General features: G+C 33.6%; 1 protein-coding gene across 3 annotated transcripts in view; it reads left to right on the top strand.

The window, feature by feature from the left end:
• Nucleotides 1–17,206, top strand: part of LOC123676167 (myosin heavy chain 95F) — a 35,441-nt gene that overhangs the window by 13,907 nt on the left and 4,328 nt on the right. For 2 of the 3 annotated variants that reach the window (XM_045611897.1, XM_045611896.1), the window contains exons 2-13: nucleotides 7,993–8,176; nucleotides 8,263–8,336; nucleotides 10,192–10,749; nucleotides 12,238–12,647; nucleotides 13,034–13,191; nucleotides 13,249–13,413; nucleotides 14,429–14,652; nucleotides 14,707–14,898; nucleotides 14,981–15,205; nucleotides 15,924–16,131; nucleotides 16,274–16,512; nucleotides 16,565–16,840. In XM_045611897.1, coding sequence (XP_045467853.1) covers nucleotides 7,996–8,176; nucleotides 8,263–8,336; nucleotides 10,192–10,749; nucleotides 12,238–12,647; nucleotides 13,034–13,191; nucleotides 13,249–13,413; nucleotides 14,429–14,652; nucleotides 14,707–14,898; nucleotides 14,981–15,205; nucleotides 15,924–16,131; nucleotides 16,274–16,512; nucleotides 16,565–16,840 — 2,910 coding nt within the window. In that variant the 5' untranslated portion in view covers nucleotides 7,993–7,995. The remainder of the gene's footprint in view (nucleotides 1–7,992; nucleotides 8,177–8,262; nucleotides 8,337–10,191; nucleotides 10,750–12,237; nucleotides 12,648–13,033; nucleotides 13,192–13,248; nucleotides 13,414–14,428; nucleotides 14,653–14,706; nucleotides 14,899–14,980; nucleotides 15,206–15,923; nucleotides 16,132–16,273; nucleotides 16,513–16,564; nucleotides 16,841–17,206) is intronic. The other variant, XM_045611898.1, reaches the window with a different exon arrangement.

Genomic DNA, 17,206 nt, shown 5'->3' with positions numbered 1-17,206 from the left:
ATATAAGAGGATAGAACGATGTCTAGATAATTTTGGAAGGCTTCCTAATCCAATATTACTGTTTCAATCCTGCCAGGTTCTTGTTTCAGTTATGATAGGTAACTGGATCTTCATTAATTCACTTAAAATGAAGATGTGTGTAATGCAGTAGGTCAATTTTCCGCAAGAACTATTTTGCGGTAGGTCCAGTAGAGGCTGTTGAACTTTGAGGACGTTGAACATACATATTAGAAGATTATTAATTTGCCTTAAAAAATGATTTGACAGCAGTTCATTCATTTTAATCAATCAACAAAATATAAACCATAAACAAGAGATCAGGTGTTGATCATTTCGTAATGATTATTGTTTATTGGGCTTTTTTAGCCAGTAGTTTTTCTCATATTATTTATTGTTTGCATGGAGCAACAACACCGATCCAAGTTCATTTATATTTCCTTATATGAGATTTCTTCATTCTACTGAATTAATTCTTACACAATATCTCTCATTACCGTTTCTCCGTATAAAAACAAAAGAATACTGCTGTTGCAAGCAGTTCATAAAAAATGTATGTGACACTCTTATCTAATGAAATTTCATGTGAAAATAATTAAATGAATAATTCAATTTTGCTATTTGTTCGCAGTTGTTATGAGGAACAGGTCCAAATGCCTGTAATTCGCGAATTTCGATAATTGAATTTCATTCTGCATATAGGATATATTATTCATTATATTCAGGCTTTAGGAATCAGCAATTAGTTAATTTTAAAAACCATGTGAGCTCTATAGATTTCCAAGCAGCTTCAGCAGGGACATCATATGCATACGTGATCACTTTCATAAACATATACAGGGTATTACCAAATTCAAGGTACAAACGAAAATAAAAGAATTTCATTCATTTGAGAAAAAAATAAGTCCTATGAACATGGGGCCTCAAACGCTTTGTTCTTGGGATACAGGTGTTGAAAACTGTTTTTTTTCTTCCCAAGATATTCAACTCAAATTTGGCATAAATGTTCCAATTTGAAGTTTTCATCATGTGATCTGCTTATTTTGAAAGCAATTTCCTACAGAACTGTTTTTTGGTGGACCACTGGTTGTTTAAAAAAAATTACTACACTTTTTGGATTCTTGTAGATTTGTCGTATTTGCTATCGATTTTAAAAAAAAAAAATCAATAGTAATTCATTTGAAAAGTGAAATGTTGCAAAGTTGTTTGGTGCGACTTACTTTTCAGTATAGGTAAATGATGAAAATTATTGCTACGCTTGCAAACGTTACATTTCACGTAATATGTAGGTAGACACAGACAGTGGCGTAGCCAGAAATAAACCTTGGAGGGGTAAAGAGTTACAAACGAAAAAATATTGGTGATTCGTTTCCAATGTCCTTTGAATTTACAGACACATCTTGGGACACCTGTCGAAGTGTTAACTGTTCTATTCAAACGCGAAAAGCTTGATTATTCGTCTGCATCAATTTTCCTTCTTTCGAAGAAGTTTTCCAAAGAAATTTCCTTACTCATAATAAGATTTTGATTGTTTTTAGGATCATGCAACACTCATTAAGAGTTAAACACGGAATATAACAGAGATTTTCCATGTCATCCACTTCAAACTAATCAACAGAATATACTAAACCTACTGACCTATCTTTGTGAGTGAAAAAGTTAACGGAATAAGTTATGGAATTCAAAATGCCGACAAAGAGATTCATTGCAACAAAGAGATAAATAGATATAAGTGATATTATATCATTTATTTACTTTAGGGTCCTAAAAAATTTAGGAAAATTAATATCAGAGGTGCAGCCGATTCAATTCGAATAGTTCCGAGCTTTTACTCCTGGATCTCATTAATTTTTACGTGATTGTTTATTGTTTATAATCGCTGGTTGATGAATTCATTGATTCAATTTTTGCACGATTAAATTGGGCTTTGTTTGTGAGTTGTAATGGATATTCCTCCTGGGGGGAAGGTCTACGCCACTGGACACAGATTGCTTTCTTGAATTCATAGAAAATCAGAACATATTCTTCCAATGGTCGTATTTTCAGAATATTATATTATTGGATATCAAAAGAAATTAAAAACATTTGCACAAAATTTGCTTTGCCTTCCACTCATAAGAGGCTGAAATCACTTATTCAACAACTTCAATAGCTCCAAGTCAGCAAAATAAACGAATAAAATTCGTAGATGATGAACACAAATAATGAACAGTTGTGAAATTCTGAATCACAAAACAAACACTCTATTTCACTTTTTGATTCCTATTCATCAAATCAAATGAAAACAAAGAGAATTAAAAGGTACAAGATCCTGTAACGCATCGGTTATCACACTCTCATTTTTGAAGGCGTGAAATTCGAAAGAAGCATAATATTACGAATCTCAGCTGTTATAATCATTGAATCAGATTTATATTTTAATTGAATTCGAAAGTACCAAGCTTCTTCAACTAGCTGACAAGATTCGCTTTCACAAATGTATTCATTAGTGACGATTACTTATTCATGAATCGAATTTTATATATTCAATTTTTTTTTTAACAGAAGCATATCTGCAGTCATGAAATACTTATTCAGTATTAATCGGAACTGTTTAATGTTTTAAAATTATGAAAATTTTTTATTGTATTGTTGACAAATTTGACAGTAGGTACTTGTTTTACCTCTACCAAGTACTGAGTCTACAATACGACGAGTAGTGATTCTATCAACTGAATGACGTCCTTGAAATCTTCTTAAAGTGCTCTTAATTCTAAAAAGAGCACAGATTTTGATACAATCATGCAACAATACGCTCTATTAGTGATGACGTCACACACCGCCATTTTAGTTCTCCTGTCAGTATTCGGAATCCAAACAAACAAATTGTCATTCAAATTAGTACGTTGTCGTTGAAGAAATTGGCTTATTTTGATAAATAAGATTATTCAAGGAACGCTTTTACTATTAATTGATAGACAGAAGGCACGAGAATAATGCCAGTAAGTTCGAACTTGAAGTTCAACTAATAAACACGGCTTTTTACAAAATCTGGGGAATGATACAGGATTCACACTTACTGGTATTCACCTCGTTCCTTCTCTCTATCAATTAATACTGAAATCGTTCCTCAAATACTCTTATTCATGAAAATAATCCAATTCCTTCAACGACACCGTACTAATTTGAATGACAATTTATTTGTTTGGATTTCGAACACTGACAGGAGAATAAAAAATGGCGGTGTGTGACGTCACACTAATAGAGCGTATTTCTAAACGTATATGATAAAATGGCATTACCTATAATGAATACAAATGGCATAATAAATGTCGAAAAATAATAGGTATTTTGGGTGAAGATATGATGTTGCAGAGAAATAATTTGTTTCAATTTATAATTTATTTAACAACTTAATTATATTCCATGAACTGTTGAAATATCAAAAAAGTTGGACTTTATCAAGGGTTTTTTCTTCAAAACTCTCTGATTTATTGAGATAAAACTTTGCAGTTTCAGTTCAATGTTCTGGACTTACTATTTCGGCCTGTTGCATATTACTTTTAGAAATAAATTTTTCAATTGAAAAAAGTATACAACTTCTTACATTCAATCACCAAGATTTTTTCGAACAAATTCACAAAAATCAATTCAGTTTGGGTTTTACTACACCCACAAAATGAGTGATGAGTTTAACTATAACTACATAAGATTTATATTTTTCTTCGACCTCAATTACCTTCTATCTCTTTTTTCATATTCTAAAAAAGAATTCTCTGCGGTTGGTAAATTACTGTACAAACACCTTCTATCTACTGAATGAATTTCATACGCTGTAAGCAGTAATTGAAATGGTAATTTTTCCTGTTGGTTTCTTCAACGTTTAAATATAGCCTCATTTCTCATTCATCTTTTTATTATTGAGAATAAATGCCTTTGCATTTAGAAATGAACTGAAAAGCGAGACTGACAAGTTATGATGATAGAACATGTAACGGATGTTGAACGCTTCTACACGCAAGGACAATTAAGCAGTATGCATGTTTCAATATAGGTAACATTTCCCCAACAAAAATGTAGATCTGAGGTGGAACTGAGTGATTGTGTCTGAAAAATATCGCTGTCGCAGTATAATTGGTACCTACTGTACCTGATTATTATAGAAATAAGAATCCAGAAAATTACGTCGTCTGATGATTTATGGAAGACAGATCAAAACGTGATGGTTCTGTTTGATTTGGTCATTGGATCGGTTCATAGAGTTGAGAATTGCATACGTCATTTTGGGTTCCTGAAACGCATAGAGTAATAAACATAGATAGAGGAAGTATACGCAATTTTTACATGTCCCCAACATGGTTAGATTACTTTGTCGGATTGTGATATATTTTCAAATCCACAATTTTACTATATCAATATGAATGTATATTATATTGAATGAACTATATTTATTTGAGTGATTCCCAATTAAATATGCAAATTCAAATATTTGGAATCCGATATTTTTCCTAATTGTCGAATTTATAATGAGCAGAATATTTATAATTTTCTGTATCTACCTGCTGAAATCCAAGGTTTGGCAACTTTTGCTCTCCTAGTGTTATCGGTTGTTTCACGTCGTTTGGCGTTTGTTTTCTGAATTTCTGATATATTTAGGTATTTATTTCAATATATTTTTGAGTAAATATGAACCGTTGATTCACTATGGGACATAAGAAGTGTGTTCTTTCTGGAGAAACTGACGAATTGAGTGAAATATCATATCACTGATATGTTTTCATTTCCTCGCTTTATGTTAAATTTGATGGTTCATGTTGGGGACAAAATTTGTTTACTGAAAATGCTTTCTCTATCTATATTTATTACTCTGAGCTAAAATGCTGAAATGAAAAGAGGTCAAAATAATCTATGGTATACCATAGATATAGAAACCTTCGTCAGCTAACATCGTATAGACGATATCTATCGAACGGAAAGATCTGTAAATTTCAAAATTGCAGGTTCCTTTAATATAGCCGCCTATTTCAAGCTTCTTGCAAACTTTTATGTTGATCGAGAACCATAAAAATTCAAAAAGAATATCGAAAAAAATTATCCAATAATTTCGTGTCCACGAAACTGATAGAGATTTTAGGTATTAATTTGAATTTCGAGCTCCAGGCAAAATGTCAAGCAGATTTCATCATGAGAACCATAGAAAATTGAAGAAGACTATTGGGCAATAAATAGCCCTAGCCCATGCATACCTACTTCCCTAATCATATCTCCTTTTTATTCAAATCTCCAATATAGTTTGTTCTGTATACCGATGAATGAATTAGATGATGAAAATTTCCATACTTTCATCCATAACTCCGGATCAGATATCAAAATCAATAGAGACATCGTGTTTCCTGTTGCCCGGATCGATTGGCACAAAAATCCATTTCCTGCTTATTGTTTGTCCATACCAAAACGGAAACTGAAGTCTCACATTCAAACCAACGATGCCTGTCCATGTCGAAAAGCCGTAAAATCGACTCGATGACCTTAACGAAGCCATGTTGCCTATAGTACTGTCACAATCCTAGAATGCGTTTTTACTTTCGAAAAATTTTTAGAATATGGAAGAATTTTACAGATTATAAAGGGTGTTTTTTAGAGTTATAGAACTTTAAATTGCAATAAAACAAAGATGGATTATTCGATTGACATGAATTTTATTTATCCGCAAGATAATCTTGTGGCATTACATTTCAAATATGATTTCTGGCATATGAGTATGACCGCCACGGCTGACTCGGATGTAGTCCAATCTGGACGTCCAATTTTCGATGACTGATTCCAACATTTGTGGCCGTATATCGGCAATAACACGGAGAATGTTTCTAAATGGTCAAGGGTTTGTGGCTTATCAGCATAGACCAGTGACTTTACATAGCCCCTCAGAAAGTAGTCTAGCGGTGTTAAATCACAAGATCTTCGAGGCCAATTCACAGGTCCAAAACGTGAAATTAGGCGGTCACCAAACGTGTCTTTCAATAAATCGATTGTGGCACGAGCTGTGTGACATGTTGCGCCGTCTTGTTGGAACCACAGGTCCTGGACATCATGGTTGTTCAATTCAGGAATGAAAAAGTTAGTAATCATGGCTCTATACCGATCACCATTGACTGTAACGTTCTGGCCATCATCATTTTTGAAGAAGTACGGACCAATGATTCCACCAGCCCATAAAGCGCACCAAACAGTCAGTTTTTCTGGATGTAACGGTGTTTCGACATACAGTTGAGGATTAGCTTCACTCCAAATGAGGCAGTTTTATTTGTTGACGCAGCCATTCAACCAGAAGTGCGCTTCATCGCTGAACAAAATAAAATGGACGTAGTGCGCGATACGTATTCCGCACAACCATTATTTTCGAAATTAAATTGCACTATTTGCAAGCATTGTTCAGGCGTGAGTCTATTCATGATGAATTGCCGAACCAAACTGAGAATAAATCACTTGAGAGCTGTTAAATCGGTCGCCATCTTGAACAGTAATGCCAACTTAAACTTATATACCTCGAAAAAAAATACCCGTTATATCTCATGTTTTGATGAATCAATAGAATCCGTAATTTTCCCATAGTTACGTCGTATTGATATGTCGATATACCCTTGACGACGTGGTATAATCGTGTTGGCGTTTCGCCTCCTGCCATATTGGGATCATTTCCATAGTAACATTCTTGGGCGTTCGCCAAAAAAATGAAAGTCAAGCTCAGTGAAATGTCATTGAATTATCAAAATGCAGTGCTCTGTCTATAGTTATTGATATTGATAATCGTAACGAATACAAACTCGAGCATAGACAATATAATTCGATTATACGAACCTCTTCACTCGACGTAGTTCGCGAAACACCACTCGAGTGGCGCTCTCGGGATGGTTCGCGAATTAAGTCTCGTGAAATGGTGTATAATCGAATATTGTCTATGCTCTTGTGATATTATAGCTGAATATAGAACTTCCATTATATTCAGTTATTAGGCGACAGGTGATACTAATTTTTAAGTTCTTAGAATATGATATTACGTCCTGGGAAGTACTGCTAATACCGAAAAAAAATTCACGTTACTTTCTTTTCATGGATACTTTTGAATAATGAACTGATGACCACCCATTCAATGAAATAAGGTACAAAAGCTTTTCGTTATTCAATTGATCCCAATTCTATTAGTTTGAACGCTTACATTGGAGTGAATTGAATGCAATTGAATACTCCAAGTTTTAACTGTGCATTCAGTGGAACCATGATTGAATTGGTCATTTATTAAGGCCCTATTGAATTTAAAAACGCTCATCGCGAAGCTTTATTACTATAATATCAGATGCGTACGATTGATAACAAAATACCCTTTGTCAAAAAAGTAGTGGTAATTTAACATTATAAGAAAATCCTAGTTAAAGAGTGCTTCGTATAACCTGTACCAGTTCATTTTGAGATTTTCATAATTGATAAAATATCGAACAGAGAAACACGAAAATGTTACTTATTTTGTCGAAAACCACTAGATTATTGGGAAGAATACTAATAGATTTTGCACCTTGATTAAAGTTGCCAAAAATAATACTTATGCTCTCGAATAACAATTCCGTTCGAGTAATTAAATTACTTTTTGACAGAAGTAAACTAATTGAATATTTCAGATTCACTTTGACCGATTCCCCACACTTTTTTGTAAAGATAGTATCGCAATGAACTGAGAAATTATTATGTGATATAACGATTTTAGTATTATAACAGATGTTAAATCATTAGATATGCATTTATAGTCGAGACATTTTGGGTTGGTTAAATATCAGTTGACTCTTGACTCCCATTTATTGTTTCTTTTTATAGTAAAATAAAAATTCAAAAGTGATAATTAAACATATACATTTCATTGCATCGACGTTTCATAGTTTTATGGCAAGATTCACCTTACCAACACGTCTTGAGTATATTTCTTCATGACTGTAAATTGACCTCTGATTTTTTTTCTCTTTTCAGGAAATGGATCTGGTGTGGGCGCGCCACCCCGCTGAGGGTTTCGTATTGGGGAGAATCCATGAAATTATGGGAGATGAAGTGGAAATTAGTCCTATAGATTTGAAATTTCCAAAAATGACAATACCATATACTGATATATTTCCAACATCGAAAGAAGACACCAGCAGAGATTTTGATGATAACTGTTAGTAGATATTTGTACTTCAACTAGTTAAATGAAGTTTTTGTTCTTTCATATTTTATTTTCGAATTAATCGAATACTTTTCCAGGTGAAATGATGTTCCTGAATGAGGGGTCCCTTTTAAATAATATAAGAACGCGATATTACAAAAACAAAATATATGTAAGTATCTTGAATAACTTTTTGGAATAGTTTCCATAAGTTTTTTTTGGTAAAAAATAATGTTTCATGTTAGTGTACATAAACCGCGTACAATGAATGAATCATAAAAAGAGTAATAAAATTACATCACATAAAAATTTCATTGCATTTGAAATCATTGAAGCAATTCAGATGATCATCATTAATACAATGTATAACCATTGTGAGCATAAAGAGCAGCTTGACATCTTCCTCGAATATTATCTAATAGGATCTAATGGAAATGTTCAAGAGTTCAATGCTGAACGCATTCACGGCCGGATTGTACAAGAAATTTGGTGAATTGTGGGCTTTCTAGTAGTGGTTAACTGACTTTGCGCCTACAATATCTTCATAGATTTCTAGCTCCTAGATTGCATTTCGACAGGGAATGCTCCGAACTGTTTGTAGCAAATTGAGAGTGTTCCTAAATTGGAGCTATAGATGAGGACAAAAAAATTTCATTAAAATGATTCGGCAAGCATTTTCCAGAGGATGTTGATATTTTATTTTTTTAAAGTTTTTTCTTCTAATAACATCAGCATTTGTCGATATATTCAGCTGGAATTTGGAAATGATATTATACTGCTAGGTTCACATCACTTGTCATACTCACTTATCAATTGCCCATGAAAATCTACAGGTTGATATTTTGTCTGAAATTTGTCCTTATTTAACCCTTCAGAACGTTTTTGTTATGTGCCACTGTTACTTTTGATACAATGGAATTGAATCTTTGTTTCGTTCAATAATTTTTCAATTTTGTACAATATTTTTGTACCACCTACAGTTTTATAATTGAATTCGTCTCAATATGACAGAGCCTATTTGATTTTTTGGAAATTTTTGATTTTCCCGACGAAGTAGAAAGAGTATTCAACTGATCTAACTGTAATTTAGAAATCAGTTGCAGAATAGTGAAAGGAAGGTTTCGAATTACTGAAAAAAAAAATTTTTTTCGTGAAATTTTGATATCTCGGAATCTACTCGTCTGGTTTAACTGAAATATATGCATAATTGTCAGATCTTCCCTTTTTTCGGATTAATAATGAACTTTTTCATTTCAAATGGATCATCCTGTATGTTTTTGGCCTTTAGAAATACGTAAGAAATAGGTACTGAATATGTTCAAGCATAGTATAAGGAACCTTATACTATGGTTCAAGGTTGTTCTCTATAGCTAAATGCCATAATTTCGGAGTTAAAGCTACATTTATATTATCTCCGCCTAAGTTAGAATAATCCTAATGGCTATGACTGCTACACAACTTGACGTTTCAATGAAGTACTATTGCAAAGTTTTAAAAATCGAATGAATTGTTCTATTTTAGTAACGGACATTTTGAGTATCTGCTGTAATCGCCTCCACTTTATGTTATTTAAAATTTCTATTTTTCTACTACTCAAATATGAACATATCTAAAATGAAACAAATGATTAATGATTATTCTAATTGAACGGGTTCTTTCAATCATAGCCATCTAAATTTAGTATTTCAACTTCGACGTAAATATAGCTATAACTCCTTAATTTTTTAGTCATTTAGGTACAGGGAATATTACATGAAACATATTCAGTATTTCATAAGGATTTCAAAAGGCAAAAAATAAACAGGCTGATCCATTTGAAAAACAGAGAGCAATATCATCCCAGAAAAAGGAAAGATATGACAACAATGTAAATTCCACCATAATATCGGTCATATCACAAGATCCTTTCACACCAAAATCTTAAAAAAATGTTTCCGAGATAAATGAAAAGTTCCATACTCAAGTCTCACTCTGTATAAATAACTTCCATAAAACAGTATAAACCCTTCAACATAGCTCTTTTTCAGACATACGTCGCCAACATCCTTATAGCTGTAAACCCATACAAGGAAATCCCATCCCTGTACTCCAGAGAAATGATGAAGAGTTATCAGGGTAGATCTCTTGGCGAAAAACCTCCCCACGTCTTCGCCATAGCCGACAAGGCTTTTAGGGACATGAAAGTTCTCAAACAGTCCCAATCCATAATAGTATCAGGTGAATCGGGTGCCGGCAAGACAGAATCAACTAAGCATCTTCTGATCTATTTATGCGATATGTGGGGTGCTCACGCTGGTCCCATCGAGCAGAAGATACTGGATGCCAACCCGGTGTTAGAAGCCTTCGGAAACGCTAAAACTACACGCAACAATAACTCCTCAAGATTCGGCAAGTTTATCGAGGTTCACTTCGACAAGAAGTTCCAAGTTGTTGGTGGTCACATTTCCCATTATCTACTGGAGAAGTCTAGGATCTGTTCTCCTATCGGTGAAGAACGCAGTTATCATATCTTTTATATGCTGATGGCTGGTGCTCCGGAAGACTTAAGGAAGCAGATATTCCTCACCAAACCAGATGATTTTAACGTAAGTATACACTTAAATAATTGTTGTCGTTATGTTGGCACAACTCCTCTCTATAGGCGATTCCAATGACCGTTGGTTAGATTCTTCCACAGAAATTTGGAAAATAATGTCATATCTTTCATATATATGAAACTTATAGAAATTAATATCTGCTCAGCTACCTATTTTTTTTATTTTCTTTATTCATCTGCTGAGGAAATGTTAAAAATAAGAGGCTAAATAGAACGTAAAATAATTTGAATCTCAACACATCACTCCATAGCAAGGTTGGTAATTTAGCGCCCAGGATGCATTTAGATATTTGTATTCTTTAATATCCACCTCAAGTTGTGCATCACCTATCGTTTACCCTGGATTTATAAACTTTTTATAATCAAAGGGATAGAACCATTCTTATCACCACATTCCTAGACGATCATCTGAAAGACCTGAGCGTGAAGACCTTCAGTGAGATGAAATATCACGCAAACCCTCTTATAAGGAAAGCTTGCGACTAAAGCAGATCGAAAAAGCTCACCAGAGGTGAATTATATTGAGATTGAGCAGTAAAAGGCTAATAGCCCAAATGTAAAAGAGAAAGAAGTTCCAAGTTCTTATCACCTCTGATTTAATTGATTTAACTGACTACGTGAAGAACTACCGAAATATCATGCAATAATCTTTATATTACATGATGGATTCTTAGAATGAAATTTTAAAGAATAGAATGAACCATTACCAAATTAATGAGTCAACACATATGATCAGAATGTCCCTTGTTCACAAGTGCCTAGAGGAGCTTGGCCATTGTTTGAGGTCTCCCTTTATGTGGAACGCTTTCTTGTGAACACGCTGTAGGTCAAAATTTTAAAGATATCGAGCTCAAATTTGCGGGTCTCCTCGTATTCAGAAGCCATTTAGAATTGGTGGGAATTAGATTAACGGGTTACGAGAAAACGTAGTTAGCCATGCATTGTTATTTTTTTCTTCATATGTGTTGAATCAATATTGAAATAATGGTGCGCACTCACCCTTGAAAAAGTTTTAGATCTGAAAGGCAGCTTTTGTGGAACTGCTGTTCCACATGGTTTGACGCTCATATCGAATTTCGTTGTTGTTTCCTTAAAGATGTGGTCACTTCTTCATATAGCGCCACCTACGGAAGGAAAGGGAATTTTAGCTAATCTTATGTGTTTACGAATATTAAAATTGTGTCGAAATATCTAATTGACACATATAAGGAACGATCGCTAAAGAAGATTTGAACCTTTCCGCTCTTTTTGAGTTAATAATTTAAACAAACTTCCCTTGTTCTTCAATGTATAGAAAGCCTCACAAATATATAAAACACATTGGATATGAAATTTTTCGAGTTCACAGTGGACATAATCATTCGTTTTCGAAACGCTTATAAAGATTCTATGGATAAAAGTGTGGCTACTACAACTTCAGTTGTAGATCTCCAAGGTTTTCAAATGACCATTTATCGAGAATAAACTATCATTGCAGTATCTTCGTAAGGGCTGTACTCGCTTCTTCACAAACAGCCGCAGTGAAAAAACACTATCCCCTAATCAGAAGAGTGCAGATCACATCAATAATGGTCCACTAAAAGACATACTTCTGGACGATGTAGACGATTTCAAGATTCTCGATGAAGCCCTCGACAGAATAGGTCTGACTCAGTCTGACAGATTCGATATCTACAAAACTGTGGCGGCAGTTCTACATCTTGGTAATATAGAATTCGAAGAAGACCTGGATGATAGAAGAGGAGGATGTAGAGTGGCCGAAAATAAGGGGAACAGTTTGAACGTTGCCGCCAAATTGTTGAACATTGATGCCACTGATCTCAGGCAAGCTTTGGAATCGAGAGTTATGCAAAGTACACGAGGCGGCTTGAAAGGAACTGTCATAATGTAAGTTAAAGACATGTTTAAAGAACTCTTTATAATAATATAATATACAATAAGTTTCATTTTCAAATACCGTGAAAAATAGTAATACACACAGTATATACAGGTGCGCCATGGCTATTTCCCACATTTCAAAGTACTCTTCAAATAATGAAGAAAGCTCTGACCTGAAGTCAAAAGCTTTCGAATTTTCTCCGTTCATTCATGCACCCTTAGAAACTACAGAAATGTATAGGCATAACCAAGGGGACATAAATGATGAGTGCTCAAAATCTTCTGACTCCACATTATTTGATATTCTGCTTGAATTTTCCATGATTCTAATCAACTCAGAATTTTGCATAAAACTTGCCGTGACGCACCCTGTATCTTACGTTTATTTTTTCAAGGGTTCCACTGAAAGTTCAAGAAGCGATCAACGCAAGAGACGCTCTAGCAAAAGCCATATACAGCAACTTATTTGATCATATTGTTTCATGCATAAACCAAAGTATTCCGTTCAAAGCTTCCAGTTATTACGTTGGTGTTTTAGATATTGCTGGTTTTGGTAAGTTTCCTTCCAGTCAATATTGAACTGAATATAAAAACATAATTTATTCCGCAGAATTTTTTACTGTCAATAGTTTCGAACAGTTCTGTATAAACTATTGCAACGAAAAACTGCAACAGTTTTTCAATGAAAAAATCCTCAAACATGAACAGGATCTTTATAAAAGGGAAGGTTTGAGTGTACCAGAAATTTCCTTCATTGATAACCAAGACTGCATAAGTGAGTATTTCTGAAAGTTCTTCATTTGTTATGAATATGAATGATTCCTTGTACTTTTTGTTTGGCGACATAATAACTATGTATATTTAAATTATACTCTGGTATAGATTTTCCGTAATCACTTGACGAGTACGTTGTATAGCTGCTAGGTTTGTCAAAGTTTCAAGTCATTCTTAAACTTCAAGTTATTCTCAATTCTTCTTTTTACTTTTCGACATGTACAGGGTGGGCAAATTTCGATATTTTAGCACTACAATCTCAGAGGAAAGAATTTCCTCTGAGACTACAATTTTTAAACCAGAGGAGATAGACAAAATCTGATACCCCATTCTCGGTCTCTTTTTCTGAGAAACTTAAAAGGGTAGTATTCATTTTTGGCCACCTTCTTTTGTTTTCGAGTTATAAGCGAAATTTGGAAAAATGGCGATATCGAAAAACATTTATATCTCCGCTAATACTGATGATAGAGCTCTGAAATCAAAACATTATACAGGCACTTTTTCGCGTAGAATCCAAGCCATACGATGTTATATATTTTTGAAATCAGGAAAAATTATGCTTTCAAAAAATGGCACAGAAATCTAGTGTCCCCATTTGAAAAAACATAACTTTGGGTCATAGCTTCGTAATTAAAGACCCTTTTGAAAAAACGAGCACGCCACTGGATTCTACGTGAAAAAGTGTATGATGTCTTAATTTCAGAGCTCTATCATCAGTATTAACGGAGATATAAATGTTTTTCGATATCGCCATTTTTCCAAAACAAAAGAAGGTGGCCAAAAATGAATACTAGCCTTGTTAGTTTCTCAGAAAAAGACACCGAGAAGGAGGTATTAGATTTTGTTTATCTCCTCGGATTTAAAAGTTGTAGTGCTAAAACATCGAAATTTGCCCACCCTGTACAGCTAAACATCACATTGTAAAAAAAATATTGAAATCCTTCCGGTTGTATCACTGAGTCAATTTTCCCTGTAGGTACTATTCTGGAATTTACCTAAAATAAATTTCTCCACAGATCTAATTGAAGCTAAATCAAAAGGCATACTCAACCTCTTAGATGAGGAATCTAAATTACCTAAACCATCGTATGTACATTTCACTAATGAAGTGCACAAAAACTGGTCCAATGAATTCCGATTAGGTCTGCCTAGATCTTCGAAATTGAAGTTACACAGGAATTTGAGGGACGATGAAGGATTTTTGGTCAGGCATTTTGCCGGTGCTGTTTGCTATCAAACGGTAATATTAAATACTATTGGTCCAATATGTTTCCATTCAAATATCTAATTCTAGGTACATTTCATTCATAAAAACAATGACGCCTTACATGCTTCTTTGGAAAGTATAATTCAGGAAAGCAAAAGTAATCTTATACAAAAATTGTTCTCCAATTCCATGGCACAAAAAGGCAAGCTTACGTTCATTAGTGTCGGAAATAAGTTTAAAACTCAGTTAACTGAACTGATGGAGAAGTTGAAATTGAATGTAAGTTGACTTTTCAAAAATACGATTGACTAATTCTTGGTAATTTCTTGTTATATCGAGGCTTAACGAATTTTTTTTTAAGGGAACCAATTTCATACGATGTATAAAGCCTAATAATAAGATGGTTGACAATCAATTCGAAGGTGCCTTAAGTATGATGCAACTCAAGTGCTCTGGAATGACAAATGTACTAGAGCTAATGGAGCATGGTTATCCAAGCAGAACCGAATTTGGTGATTTGTACAATATGTACAAAGATTATCTTCCGAAACCCTTGGCTGACTTGAAACCAAAAATATTCTGTGAAGTAAGTATATTTATTACATCAGTAACATATGATTGAAACTTTAAGAGTGCATTTATTGATGATATTCCTCTGATTAAAACCAATATATGTAAATTACCGCGCTCATGTCATTTCTAAAAGGTCATCTGTCGATTTTTTGGGGATTTTTTTGTTCACCACATATGGTCTACATACCATCTTGCTTGGACATCTTCATGCTTGAACAATGAAAGAAGTTATAGCTTTTGGTATTACAGGAATTGAATATGTTTAAATGAGTGATATTCAGCTCAGAATTTCCAGATCATGGAAACACATAGTATTGAAATCATGTTTTGCTAAGATATGATACTCAATCTCAGAGTAATAAACATAGATAGAGGGAGCATATGTCATTTTCAATAAGCAAAATTGACATAAAGCGCGCGGAAATGAAAAAATATTATTGATACTATATTTCACTCTATGTACTCAATACAATATTTTTTCGACCAAGTCCTGGCCTTCTAGTTTCCGAATTATGAATTCTTGAAAATTCTTTTTCACATTATTATCGTAATCACTATTTCACCTCAAAAAACCAAAGGCCTTAACGAACATAATATCGTAAATGAATTTTATAATGATAAAGGCTCGGATATAAGTTTCTATGGGGAAATAATGTGAAAACTTGTTACACTAACGGATTAGCTAATCAATGCAATTGCCGTATTTAATTTCACCTCCTCTATAATTGTAGGCAATGTTACACAGTTTAAACCTACATGACAAGGATTATAAATTTGGTATAACTAGAGTGTTCTTTAGACCTGGAAAGTTCAGCGAATTCGACCAAATTATGAAATCGGATCCAGAAAACTTGAAGGAAATGATTGGAAAGATAAAAAAGTTCCTCATCAAATCTCGTTGGTTGAAATGCCAATTTGGCATTTTGGCTGTTATAAAGAGTAAGTCTCAAACTAATTCTGTTCACATTTTTGAAATTATCACTTAAGATTGAAATACAATCAATACTCATTCCAATCGTGACAACTTTCCAAGCACTATTTTCGAATTAAGAAAACAAACAAAACGTTCGTTCTCTTCTAGTAAAAAACATAATGAAATACAGAATATATTCCCTCATCCTGCTACAGAAGCATATAAGAGGTTATTTGGTGAAAAAACAATATGCGCCCAAAATTAAACTATCTCGTCAATTGAAAAGCTTGGAAAAGAAGCTAAGTAGTATTCAAGAAAATTCTATACAAATTAAGAGTCGACAAAATATCGACGATGCAGTACAAAGAATGAGAGATAATATTTCTTCAACCCTAGAGAGTATCAAGGTAAGAGAGTTCATGATAGATGAAATTGAGTTTTAATGAGTATTTTCTAAAGAGCGGCCGAAAACTAACGGAAGTAGACTGTAGCGACATCTTCAACAAATTCGAAAATGACGTTGATGTGTTAAGGAGAGAAGTACAAAAAAAATTAGAAGAGCAAAAAATGGCAGAAGAGCAGGCTAGGCTGAAAAAACTTCAAGAACAAATGGAGAGAGAAAAGCAACTCAGAGAAGAAGAGAAAAGAAAAAAACAAAAAGAGGAGGAACAGAGGAAATTAAAAGCTGAAATGGAGATTCAACGTAAAAAGGAAGAAGAGGAAAGAAGGAAACAGGTACTGAGACACTGAATAAATAAAAGTGTTTCTGTTTTTTTTTCTTTTTATATATTATGCTGATGGGCTTTTTACGAAATAATAATTGGAAATTTTTGTTTGAATGCATTGTGTTGTATCCAACGCTCAGCAATTGTTCATCATCTATTATCATGATATTTCATTTCAGCAGTTTCATTGTCCTTTACGTTATTGTCCGCCTTAAGTAAAATATTTGTTTTACTATATTTTCTTCTTATACTCATGCTCCATTTTAATTATTTCGTATAGTCTATCGTCTAAGTATTATTGTCTATAGATGTCTATAATTGCTTTATTTGAATCATACTTTTCAATATTCAGTTTCTTCAATTAAGTTACTAAAAT

Source organism: Harmonia axyridis, chromosome 3 (genome assembly GCF_914767665.1).
Source record: "Harmonia axyridis chromosome 3, icHarAxyr1.1, whole genome shotgun sequence".
Taxonomy (NCBI): Eukaryota; Metazoa; Arthropoda; class Insecta; order Coleoptera; family Coccinellidae; genus Harmonia; species Harmonia axyridis.
The sequence above is the reverse complement of the archived record's forward strand: the minus strand, read 5'-3'. Positions and strand labels throughout refer to the sequence as shown.